The following is a 12,279-nucleotide window of genomic DNA, read 5'->3' as shown; positions in this document are numbered from 1 at the left end:
TGCTCATATATCATTTCCATATGTTAGGCCACACTCAAAAAGAGTTTGATGAGTTCTTTTGGAAGACACCATTGGGACGATTCATTGCGAAAGGAGACTTGGAGATTCGAACAGAGTTTTTTCAACGCTACCTTCAAGATTTCATCTCCATGACAATGAGCGTGACTTGTCGGCCAGAACTGGAGGTGGTTCTTCTGTAAATTTATGTTCGTAAATTAAAACCGCATCTGTCTTTTTATAATAATTCACACTTTTCTGTTTTTACAGCTTCTGTGTTGTGCCTTAAATTGTTGTGTCAATGAGCTGCGATCGAAGAACAGTGACAGTGAAACAGTGGCATCTCTTCCATGGGTCCATGCTGCTTATCATGAGTTCCAAACCCGGCTGCAGAACCTCTCGAGAATGATCTGCATCAAGCCCCAGGTGACCCAGGACCTCCTAAGGAATCTTCATGGCAGAGATGGGGATGAGCTGGTGAGACTCTTATCAGGATTATAATCTATATTTTTGTCCTCCTCTTTATGCTTTTTCAAAGGCTTAAATTTGGTGTGCATGATTTCATGAATTAGAAAATTATTTTTCGCCATTTTTATAATATATCTGCTGCCTGTAATGCGTAGTGATTGTATTCCTCTTGTCTACAAGGTCCATGACGTGTATGCTGCTTTTGCGTGTGTCGAGTACCTGGAGCCTCGACTCCTGGACACAGAAGCCCAAAGACAAGCCTGGCTAAGGCAGGTCAAAAAACTGCAGGTTCCCATTGAGTTAATCTGCTCCGAGGAGAGTGTAAGACATTATGGAGACAGGAGCAAAGCGATTGCATCGAGAGTCCAGTGAGTAATGCCTGCTACACCTTCCCAGATTTTCCAAATTGCTTTAGTTGCGTGTGCTGAGGTTGAGCTGTTTCGTTTTGTATCTATAATAACCTGGATGGTTATTTGTGTTTCTCAGAGCTGGATGGAATCGGATATTTACTCTGTCTCTATTTGTGGAGCACATGTTTGGCATCGATGAGGTCGAGAAGAAGCTCACACCTCTAGTTTTGGAGCACGGAAAAAGGCTTGGCGAGGTTGGTTGTTTCTCTTTACAGTGAATTATCATAAAACTGCTTTCTCAATGACCTCAATTATTCCTCCATTCATCGTTAAATCTATCTCTCCTGTCAAGACGCTGGCAACAAATTCAGACCTCAAAACTCAGGAGTCATTTGAGGCCGTTATTGGTTTGCTCAAATCCTGCAAAGATGGAGCCAGTGAACGCATCTTCAGGTAGAAATTCACACTTCTAACTTTTGAACTCTATCCGAATCTCCTCTACTGTACTCTCTTTCAATCTGTTATTTCTGTTGTATTCAGGTTTGGTCTTCCAATGTGCCCGGTGTGTATGGGAGACCCCCTCGATCCACTCTGCCTCCCATGTGACCACATCTATTGTCTAGCCTGTATCAAACAGTGGCTGGGCCCTGGTCAGATGTACTGTCCCCTCTGCATGCAGCCGGTCGATGACAACTTTGCCATGATTCCTTCAGAGGCCACAAGGTTGGTGACTGCATGTGGATTAGAGACGGATAAAATAATATTTGTTTTGTTTGTTCCTCCCAAAACAGCACAAAATACTCATAATCGGGATTCCATTCTCAAACTAATATTTTCATGTTCTATGTAGGATCCTTGTCAACCAACGTGCTCAATTCAGGAAGCAGTGCAACGCCTTCTTCGTGGACCTGGTGTCTACTGTGTGCTTCAAGGACAACTCTCCCCCCTGCTCAGCTGTCATACGTCATTTGCTATCCTTTCTCATGGTGGAAGGCAACACTGTTCAACACATTCTCAAAAGCAGCAGAGGTAGGACACTCTTCCAAACCTGGTAACTATGTTTATATGCATACAACTATGTATCTGTTAATAAATATTCTTCAGTCCTAAATACTTATATTTGTTGTTTTTGACAGATAATCGCCAAATTCTGACCAAGGTGCTCTCTCCTTTTGATGACTCGGTGGATAAAAATCCAGTGGTTCGATCAGTGGTGCTCAAACTGCTGCTGAAATACAGGTAAGTTGCTGTGGTTGCACATTATGCACAGATTTAATATTCAACTCCGCCAAGGAGGTTATGAGTTGTTTGTTTATCTGTTAGTTAGCAGGAATATGGAAAACTCGATGAACTCATGGATCACTAGCCAGATTTAGTAATTTTTCTTTTCACTTGCTTAAACATTATGAAATAAGGCTTTTTTTTGCGGAATAGTATTTATGAGTCTGTGCAATTTGGGGGAGGAACAAAATAAATATCTGATTCTTGTGAATTTAAACGTGGATTCTGTTGAGGTATGCGCTTTCTAAATTTTAATGAGCTACCCTGTTTTTCAAGCTTTGATGAAGTCAAAGGTTACCTGCAGCATCATCTGATGGCGATTGAGCAGAGCAACATCTTAGAGGAGACGGACAAAACAGAACTTTACTGCTTGTACATGAACTGCTTGGAGGTAGGCACGAATTCAAATTTGACTCGGGTATTGCAGCGTGATGCACGGTGATACAGCTTGTGTTTACTTTTGACCCCTTTCCCTTCTACAGGATTCCATGTTTGAGAGGTTGCAGTTCAGGTCCAATGCAGACCAGCAGGTGTGTCTGCAAAATGAAAGTGCCTTTCTGACTGACTACCTGCGAGCCCACGGTCAGTCTGCTGAAACAGCCACAGTGGAGTATCTGCAGCAGGTGGCCAGAGTGCGGATGGACCTGGATATGGCCGCCCGCCTCATCATGGAAAAACTCAGATCCAAAGGTGTGTCACTGGGATGAAATCTCAGGAGTAGTGTGCTAAGTAAACGTGTCAGGTGTCAACTTTCTTGTTTGTGTTTATTGTTATAAATTACTCTTCTTTCTCTGTTAATTTTAAACTTCCCAGAGTCCCAGAACGGTGATCAAAGTGGCACCACAGCCTTCCTGACCAGTGTGATGGACTTGTGTCAGCGAAGTAGAAACGATTGGTATCGAGTCTACTTGATCCGTAAGATCTGCAGCCAACACGGAGTGGAGTTTGTCCTGAAACTCCTCAAGAAGGATCAACAGCACTGGCTCTTCCCCGAGGAAGCTCTGCAAAAGGTTCTGATATCCACAATATAGTCATCGCTGTTACTGCCCCATTGAAGGCTGAATCATTTTCCAAATGTAACGATAGTAATTAACGACTGTTGCATTTCAACCAGAGAGAAGAAGCCACCGCGATAGACCGGTATCTTGTGTGTGGAGAAGACTACAAGACAATCAGAAATGCTCTTGCAAAGGGATTGATGGAGGGCAACGTGGACGGACTGGAGGAGACTTGTGAGGTAATGTCGCGAAACTTTCTCATTACTTACTCACAGTCATGTCTCGGGACTCAAGACTCTCTTTTGCATTGTCTTCCTAGGGGTGCAGATGTTTGCCACAGTTGAAAACCGTCTATCTTCTGCTGGCGCTGTTCAGAGAAGTCACCGCTCTCTACAGGGAAGCCAATGTTTGCTTCCACCCGAAGCCTGAGGTAGGTCCCTACACTGAGACCCAGGGAGCGGCTCTGATATGATCCGCCATATTCAGTTTGTTTTTAACACAAACGTTCAATTTGTTCTCCTGAGAATAACAAGACCAAAACCAACCAAAGACAAGTGGGAACTGATGCTTTCCACCTGTTCTGTACAGTGCCGCCCTGCCACATGTGGTTTTAAAGTTACTGAAACTGACATTTACTTTATTACATCTTTGTCACCACAGCTATTAGAAGTCCTGGCGTCCTACATTCAGACCTCCAAATTCCTTGGCAGCCCGGCAGTGAAGCCGTTTGCCTTGGCTCTGATGAAAAACCAACTCGGGCAGTTGACTGTTCGTCCTGGGGCCTCTGGCCTCCAGTATGTGCTGGTGGAGTTGACCATTCACCTGGCTGCTGTCCTGCTCTGTGGAACCCAGGGGATCTTAGCCCCTCTCCAGCAACTAAGCACAGCACCTGCCAACATGCAGGTATGTATAATGTAAGCTGCTTTCGCTGTTGCCAACTTCTCCTTCTCTGCAGTGAGTTGCATGGTTTTTTGTTGTGTGTTGGATACAGGCCGCCTTCTTGCCCAGCATGCCGGAGGACATGTTAGCGGTGGCTCGACAAGCTCTGCTAACGGAATGTCTGCAGTGGTACTGTGAGTGAAAAACAAAAGAATTACACCATTGACCATGTGAAATATGTCAGATGAAAATGCTATTACAGCTAAACATTCATTTTTGATTTACTTCACCATAGATTGTCCAAATGGTCACCCCTCCACCATCGGAGAGGTATGTTCTGTTCAATCTGACTCATAAGTCTCTGGGTCTCCCCAGTATATTGGTCATTCTTCTTTTGATTGACTATGTATTCCTCTCTAGTGTGGACAGCCCATGCAAACAAGTCGCTGTTTGGACTGCAAGGCTGTGATTGGAGGAAACAACCACGTCAGCGTGGCAGGATTTCAAGTTGCTCCAACTCAGTAAGAGGCCGATAAGTTACACAATTTAAGAGGGAAAATATAAGAAAGATGACAATTGATTATAGCTTTTTTTATTGTTGTTTAGATTTATTTATGTATTTTCTTCTGACAGGGGGGACCGTACCCAGACGGGCCACGTCCTTGGTGACTCAAGTCGCAGGGACAATCCAGATATGCTGGACACGAAAAGCATTTCCCCTTTTCCCTTCAACATTGTGCGCATGCTAACACACATGGCCATGCTCTTTGGCACCTGCAGCCACCAACAGGTAAATAATAAGTACAGTGTCAATGCAGATCATCTACCTTGCCGCATCTTCTCAAATGCTTTAAAGGAACATTAACTTGTGTGTCCTCAATACAAATCCCTTCATTCTAGTTATATTGCATTGTTCATATCCTGCTAAGAGGAGGGAGTATGATCAGTTAGTTACTGTGCTTGCTTTTCTAGTCCATCTCTGCCATCATCAAGCCTCCAGTCACTGACCCAGGGGCGTTTCTACTCGGCCACTTGCGGAAGGACCTGGAGCATCTTATCAGATCTCTGAACAAAGGGACAGATGACACAATCAGCACCGTTCACCTGCTCATCGGCAGCCTCCTGGAACCTCATCGGCAAAAATGTAAAGAACAACTTGACCTAAAGCTGCAACATCGTAAAACCACGATTAAACTATTACTATTACTAACTATTTCTTACATACCAAGATACTAACATACCAAGAATAGAGGGACTGAATCTATGTGGTCCCTCGAGAGGCAACTAAATACGGAGATCTGTTGACCTGATGCCTCTCCTTGCTGTGTAATATATCTTCTGTTCACTGTTGCATGTAGGAGAGTGACAGAAGAGGAGACAAGTGAAAGTGTGCCCTCTAGTGATCGGAAACTGTACAGGGCCATTTTGTAATTCAAGTCTAACAGGAGATGTCAGGAGTGTTTAACATTTTAGCCATTTGAGGTCATTCATGTAAACAAATGTAGAATTTCTAGGTCCCAGTTTTCCATTGCAATGTTACTTGTAGTTTTACAAATAATCCAAGCGGATATGGTAATGTAACTTCTCTGGTAATGTCCGGATTTAAAGGATTACTTTCCACTGTTAAAACCAGCGGGTCTCTATTTTCAGGGCCTGTTCCCTACAACGATCACCTCACCACCAAAGAGGCTAGAAATGGATGGGAGGTGGAAATGAGCAATGCCATCATCATACCTCAACTGAAGGTAGAAATGTTTGTTTTTTCTCTTCTAAAAGGGAATAAATAAAGCAAACAGGATAATATCAGTAAATAGTTCATCCTGTTGTGAGAGATCTGCATAATACACGTTGTTTTCCTCTGTCGTCATCTCCTCCTCAGGACTTGGCCAGACGGCTTAATGAAGTGAACGAATTCATCCGAGCCGACTCCCGCGTCTCCGCCAATCCAGTCATGAAGCTCATGTTCGGCGATCCTCGTCTCTTCCTGGCTTCGCTTCCCCCAAAGTCTCTGATCCATGTTTCTGCAGTGTGGAGCTGCAGGGAGAAAGTGTCTCTGCTCACCCTCTCTTCTGTTGTGGAGCAGAACGAAGGCAAAGACACCCTGCCTGTGCTCTGGAGATTTCTGCATAAGGTAAGAAAAACAGTGGCCAAATGCACGTCCACTTTTAAAAGACAGAAGTTACTCCTCCAACTGTGCATCATAGGCATATTAATGATTGGTTTATATTCTAAATAAAATACTTTATTTTGAAGAGGATGCATAGTAATGAATTGCATAATGGCTACAGAATTTGTCAAATTTATATTTTGAAATGACTAGTGTCAAACATTATAAACTCAAAAAATTATTATTTAGTACATTATTAAAAGAACCCTAAAAATGTGTTTTCTAAATGTGTAAATTGTAATTGAGTCTTAAGGCCACATAGAGGGGGAAAAATACAGGGAGAATGAATAGTGAAATGAATAATCATCATTTTATCTTGTTGATTTATTCTTTAGTACAGGTTTCACTAAAACACAAAATACTTCATCTTTTGGCACAGCAGCGTCACATTTTCCATATCAGGACTTTGAAAAGATTAAGGAGGAAACATGACTGTTCTGAAGAAAGAACCACACATGCTGAGAGGAGGAGGAAATGGAACTTTTTCTTGTTAAATTATTCTCGTAATATTATCAGTTTTTCCATTAAATTAAGACTTAAATCCATAATTTGTTTTCTTTAATATGGCCCTAATCCTGTGTCGTACATATTTAGCTGGTGTTAAATAATAACAAATAAAAATAAAAAAACTAGCCACTGGGATCATACAGTTAAGTTTCGGTGGCTTCAGAAAAAAGTAATTTTTCTAAGGTTTGGCACAACACAGTTACACGAGTTACACAACACACTTTTGCAATCAACCATTAAACAAGCCACTATCTTTTATTTTGTCTTCAGGAAGCAGAGCTGCGGCTGGTGAAACAGCTTCCTGACGTCCTCGCGCTGCAGAGGGATCTGGTCAAGAAGTTTCAGAACAATTCTGAGCTGACTTTTGGCACCATTAACGATTTCCTCCACAGTCAGAAAGCAGGTAATGAAACTAACTGTCTGCACCAGTGCTTCTCAGCGTTTTTCAGCCGTATGACTCATTTACACAAGAGATGCACAGTTCCACACAACTCCTAATTACCGCTTTCTCGGAAATGTCATAGTAAAATAGCTGGCAACCCACGGCTTAAAGAGCCGCCTGCCAAGGAGTGAGTTGTTTTAACCTGGGAGGAGGCAGGGATTGAGTGGTCTTGAAGGAGCGATCTCTTTCACTCGAGTGAACGACGTGTGTTTTCTCTTTGTTTGTTTTTTGTATGTTTTACTGTCGGTTGACCTGTGTACATTTCGAAAGACATTCACAGTTTCTTCACATGTGCAGTTGCGCTGAAAGCCTGGTACGAGAAACACATCAGAATCTTCCTGACGACCTGGAATCAGCTCAGAGTGTCCCTGGCAACCAACGGTAAATATAAACACCAACACGCCACTTCCTGTTCAACAAACACTGCTCTTTCCTGCTTTGGGCTCTAATAGAAACTTGGATTAAATATGTCCAGGTGAGATTAAGATCCCGGCCGAGTTCTGCGAGAAGGACCTGGACCACAACAGTGACTTTAAGGTGCTGTTACCCCGGCGGCAGGGCCCGGGCCTGTGCTCTACGGCACTTGTCAGCTACCTCATCGCCCTCCACAATGACCTGGTGTACTGTGTGGACAAACACACTGGAGAGGAGACCAGGTGGGGGCGCTCATGCCACATTTATCTCACTTGCACATGTTTGACTGTAGAAATACAGCTTGTGAACTTCTTCCCTGGATGTGATATTAGTGTATTGGTTTAACCGTGATTGTTAAAATGAAGGTGAGATAATTTGTGGATTTTTAAATGCATAGCAAGAAAGAAGGAACAGAAAATGTCAGTTTGCAGCTTTACTATAATAAGGAGGGACTGTCTCTCGGGTGACCGGAGTGTGTATCTCCTCCCCAGCTACAAAGTGAGCCCTGCAGATCTGACGGAGCTGCATGTGATCCGGTATGAGCTGGAGAAAGACCTGATGCCCCTGGTTCTCTCCAACACCCAGTACAGCATTGAGAGAGGCCGGGAGACGACCCATGAGTACGACTTGCCCAAGATCCAGCAGCAGATTGTGTCCCGCTTCCTGCTGGGAAAACCTCTCATCACTCTCAATGTGAGCAAATGACAAGCAGGAGTAAAGCCCCCCCCACCCCCCCCCAAAAAAAACCGTGCAAAATTGTGAAGACACTTTTTTCCTAGCTTTTATATTTGTATTCCTTAACCACAGGGTATCCCAACACTGGTGAACAGACATGACCGCAACTATGAGATTATCCTGAAGGATGTACAAACCAAAGTAAAGCAAGTAAGTCTGGATTTCCCAGTAGCCCACTGGATGTGCCATTTCTCACATGTGATCCCATGTTGCTGGAGATGAGTGTCTACAATCTGTGTCTGTGTGCCGACAGGATTCTCTTCAGACTCTCACCCTGTTCTCCGTGGCTGGCGAGCTCCACTCCTACAGCGAGGTGTGTGAGGCCTTGTCCAAGCTGGAGGTGGCTCTCGGCTTTCTTGCCATGACCGGGGGAGAACCGCACATGCAGCTGTCTTGCTACCTGGAGGACGTTCTGCAGATGGGAAACCAGTTGGCCCCACACATCCTCAAGGTCGGCCTAACGGAGGCATTTTTTTTCGGAGGCATCTTCCTCTCACTTCCACACAATAACCAGTCTGGACAGTTTTGTTACTCCCTGAGTATTTTATTTGTCACTCAACAAAGTCTTAATTTGTGTGGGTCTTTTTTATGCACTGAACAAACAACTTACCTCTCTCCCTGTTTGGCCTGCAGGCCCTGAGCGTGTGCTGTCTGAAGCACTGTGTGGTGCTGTGGCAGCTGCTGGCTTCACTCAAATCTGAAAATATGCTGCGGCTCAAGAGGGTAAATCATCGCACTGCTGCCAACATACAGATACAGATGATACTAATATTTGTAGTAGCAGTAGTAGAGATCTTAATGATACATTTTAGCCAATATGGGTTGCTTAATGGATACTTATTTATTTCTTCTTTCCCTGTGTTCTTCAGGATCCATTTGTTGGAGTCTCAGAACAGTACAAACAGGCTCTGGGCGAGGCCGAGCACAGGCTTCTGACCGGCTTCTTCTCCAAGTGCAGCGCTGACACCTTCCTGCTGGAGATGCACGAGTTCCTGGTGCTGGTTCTTAAAAAGCCTGACGCACCTGACACCTACAGGCCTGACTGGGGGTAAAACCAAATGTTGCTTATTTGTGTTTCGTTGCAATCCACTGACCCCGTTTTCAGTTACAGATAAAGTGATGCTCAGGTCTGAGATGTAGAGAAACTTGGTGGAAAATGGATGTATGTTTTTTTCCCCCAAATTTAGGCTAAAAACTTCAACCCACCTCAGCAGGATTTGCTGTGTTTCATAGATTCCGAGCTGGAGATAAGTTTGTTCAGTGTTGACTCTCTGTATAAGGGAGTGGGTTGTTTAAGCAGAGCCCTAAACAAAAGGTTCTACAATATAATTTAATCAAATGTATTTTGTTTGATTAGACTTTATAACAAAGATAATTTCTGTCTATGATTTCTAAGACCCTGTTAAAAACATGATATCTCAGTAAACAATGTAAGGTGCCAGGCATTCAATAAATACATCTTTTGTTAATTTAAATGTACAATCTGTAACTTCAGTCTCTAGAGGTCCCTTCATTAAACGTTGAGACTGTCATATTTTGTTACTAATGTGTGTTTGTTTATCATAATTTGTATTATCACTATCTGATCACGGATTTTAAGCTCATGGTTTGTCTCTTAAAGCTTAAAGATGACCCTGGTGACCTACATGGAGCGGAAAGACATGGACATTCCCCCTGAAGTGGAGGAGCTCTTCCCAGACGAGATTCTCCTCTCCCACTATGTGGAAGCCTGGAAGTTCATCGTCACCTTCAAGCAGGAGATTGGCCAGAGGCAGTGACGTGGAGATGAACTGGGCTGACCTGGTTTCTGCCTTCTTAACTGAGTTGTCGTTGAATCCCTCGGACGAGCGTTTACCATCATGACAAACTCACAGGTTTGAAGATGAGTGTGTGACATAATCAGTATCTTACACACACTTATGCGGGGATGTGCCTTCAGTAGGAGCACTATTATTATACTTCATGGTGCCACATGTGTATATTTTAAATGCTCGCTTATAGGAAACTTTCGACTGTTCCTTTTTTTGATCTTCTTCTTTTCTATCGTTTTCTTTTTTCCCTACATGTACAGAGACTCTGTTCATTCCGAAATCCTTTGCTTGCACTTTACACACTTGTACTGTGAATCTGTCACGATGAGGCAGAGAGAATCAGGATTCTACTCAGGTACAACAATGTGGAAACTTAATCACTCGATCTTTTCAGGTCCCTTAATTCAACGTTTTTTTGTTCATTTGTTCTTCGTATCATTGTCTTGTGTTATGTTGTCTCGCCACGTAAACGTTGCACTTTCTTCCACTTTTAAGATTTGCTGACTTTAAAGATTATAAAAACAAAAACAGATATTTGTTCATTTCGATTTCATTGACCCTTAATAATGATGAGCATCCATTGAAAAAAGATGTTAAATTATATATTTCTTACAATAAATCATTGATGTCGACTTTGTGTTCTCTGCTGTGATTTTTGTACCATGGTATAATACAAAAATACTCCTGTATCCAGTGCATATTACTAATTTATTTATCAGATTATTTGTTAAAATGATATATCAGCATGGGCCTGTGTATTGTGTGTTTTTGCTGTGTTTTAAATCCTCTCGGCTGCCTTTTTAGACTGGATCGTTTCCTCTGTCGACTTTAAATTATAATGAATTAGTTAAAAATCATCCTAAAGTTCCCATCAAGTTGTGAATACAGTTGTTATCTCAGCAGTGTTACTACTGTACGTCAGTGGTAAATTGCTCACTATTTACATGTTGCATCACTGCCAAACGCCAACAGAGGCTGTCCATGATGGAGGGCTTAGGAAGTGGCTGCCCGCCTAAGGTTACGTGACTTTCTGACCCTCTGTTGGTGGGAGCGCAATGTGTTTCACATCAGGCTGATGGAAATGATAAGGACAAGACTGCCGCTGGACGGCTCCTTAATTCGATTTCCTCTACACCACAGCAGTGTTTAGCACAACAATGACAGATGGAAGCATGCGCCTTTTAAAGTAAACCATGCCGGCGACCACCCTCTCGGAATCTGCAGAAGGAGTAAATGATATCCATAGAGAAGTCACAGTCTATGGGCGGTGCGGGGGTGAGCACTGTCCCAGAAGGTTCCCAGATCGAGTTCCGGTTCAACCGGGGTCTTTGCATGTTCGCCCAGTGTCTGTTTGCGTTTCCTCTGGTTAGTCCGGCTTCCTCCCACAGTCCAAAGACGTGCAGATTGGGGGGTAAGTTAGATGGATAGTCATAGACCATTTCCCTCAAACACCTTAAAAGTTGTACTCGCTTGCAAGATGATGCATCTCATCATGACCATCGGACAGATCTGTGGTCCTATGGTCATGTTTTCCATTTCTAGAGGCCGAAAACGAACGCCGCCCACCAGCACATTCCCCCGGGCTAAGGTGATGCTGATGCCCCGGCCTCGGCGCTCATTAGCAAGTGTGGAAGTACTGTACATGTGGTTAATAAAAACACACTAATGGGTCATGAGGCGTGATTTGCCAGACTCAGTCCTGTACAACAAGCCTCAGTGAGCAAGCTCAATCACTTTTGCTTCCACTTCTGTAGGCTTCAAAGCCAACGGTACAAAGGGAGGGAAACAACGAGGCCAAATTCTTTCTCCTGCTCACTGTTTTGTTTTTGTTTTATTTGTCTTTGTCTCTTGATGAGGAGGAATTAGGGGCAAAATTGCCGTGCATCATGGCTCACACTTAATGGTATTCATGCATGATGGACACTCGGGTTGGGATCAGCTGAGCCGCAGTGTGTTGGCTGTGTCTTCAGAACTTTCAGTGCATTGTTAAAGAAGAGAATTAGGCTGTAGGACAATTCCAGTTCAGACTATGTGCTCTACTCCTCCTCAAACCTGTTGCACCTCGATCGTCATTACTCTGAAAAGTCACTTAGCAGGACTTCACTCAAAAAAACTTGTTAAAATAACTCAGACTGATTGAAAACCGATGTAAAAGTCTTTGTTTGTGAAAGATCTTGATTCGTTTTCAAGCACATTTAAAACAAAATCAGTTTCCCTGGTGGTCTAATGG

At 43.4% G+C, this 12,279-nt stretch overlaps 1 protein-coding gene across 2 annotated transcripts in view; it reads left to right on the top strand.

Moving 5' to 3' along the window:
* rnf213a (ring finger protein 213a) overlaps window positions 1-10,681 on the top strand; it is a 29,269-nt gene extending 18,588 nt beyond the window's left edge. For both annotated transcript variants that reach the window (XM_062408908.1, XM_062408907.1), the window contains exons 38-67: window positions 28-185; window positions 268-474; window positions 646-833; window positions 952-1,069; window positions 1,168-1,268; window positions 1,356-1,538; window positions 1,666-1,844; window positions 1,952-2,054; window positions 2,373-2,487; window positions 2,579-2,786; window positions 2,910-3,106; window positions 3,211-3,333; window positions 3,414-3,524; window positions 3,755-3,997; window positions 4,086-4,167; window positions 4,269-4,303; window positions 4,394-4,494; window positions 4,607-4,763; window positions 4,946-5,117; window positions 5,624-5,718; window positions 5,853-6,104; window positions 6,918-7,050; window positions 7,387-7,470; window positions 7,565-7,745; window positions 7,995-8,196; window positions 8,311-8,388; window positions 8,492-8,689; window positions 8,872-8,961; window positions 9,108-9,286; window positions 9,860-10,681. In XM_062408908.1, coding sequence (XP_062264892.1) covers window positions 28-185; window positions 268-474; window positions 646-833; window positions 952-1,069; window positions 1,168-1,268; window positions 1,356-1,538; window positions 1,666-1,844; window positions 1,952-2,054; window positions 2,373-2,487; window positions 2,579-2,786; window positions 2,910-3,106; window positions 3,211-3,333; window positions 3,414-3,524; window positions 3,755-3,997; window positions 4,086-4,167; window positions 4,269-4,303; window positions 4,394-4,494; window positions 4,607-4,763; window positions 4,946-5,117; window positions 5,624-5,718; window positions 5,853-6,104; window positions 6,918-7,050; window positions 7,387-7,470; window positions 7,565-7,745; window positions 7,995-8,196; window positions 8,311-8,388; window positions 8,492-8,689; window positions 8,872-8,961; window positions 9,108-9,286; window positions 9,860-10,016 — 4,430 coding nt within the window. In that variant the 3' untranslated portion in view covers window positions 10,017-10,681. The remainder of the gene's footprint in view (window positions 1-27; window positions 186-267; window positions 475-645; window positions 834-951; window positions 1,070-1,167; window positions 1,269-1,355; window positions 1,539-1,665; window positions 1,845-1,951; window positions 2,055-2,372; window positions 2,488-2,578; window positions 2,787-2,909; window positions 3,107-3,210; window positions 3,334-3,413; window positions 3,525-3,754; window positions 3,998-4,085; window positions 4,168-4,268; window positions 4,304-4,393; window positions 4,495-4,606; window positions 4,764-4,945; window positions 5,118-5,623; window positions 5,719-5,852; window positions 6,105-6,917; window positions 7,051-7,386; window positions 7,471-7,564; window positions 7,746-7,994; window positions 8,197-8,310; window positions 8,389-8,491; window positions 8,690-8,871; window positions 8,962-9,107; window positions 9,287-9,859) is intronic.
* Window positions 10,682-12,279: the final 1,598 nt, after the last annotated feature.

This window comes from Platichthys flesus, chromosome 16 (assembly GCF_949316205.1).
Source record: "Platichthys flesus chromosome 16, fPlaFle2.1, whole genome shotgun sequence".
Lineage (NCBI taxonomy): Eukaryota > Metazoa > Chordata > Actinopteri > Pleuronectiformes > Pleuronectidae > Platichthys > Platichthys flesus.
This window is presented reverse-complemented; position numbering and strand designations above follow the sequence as displayed.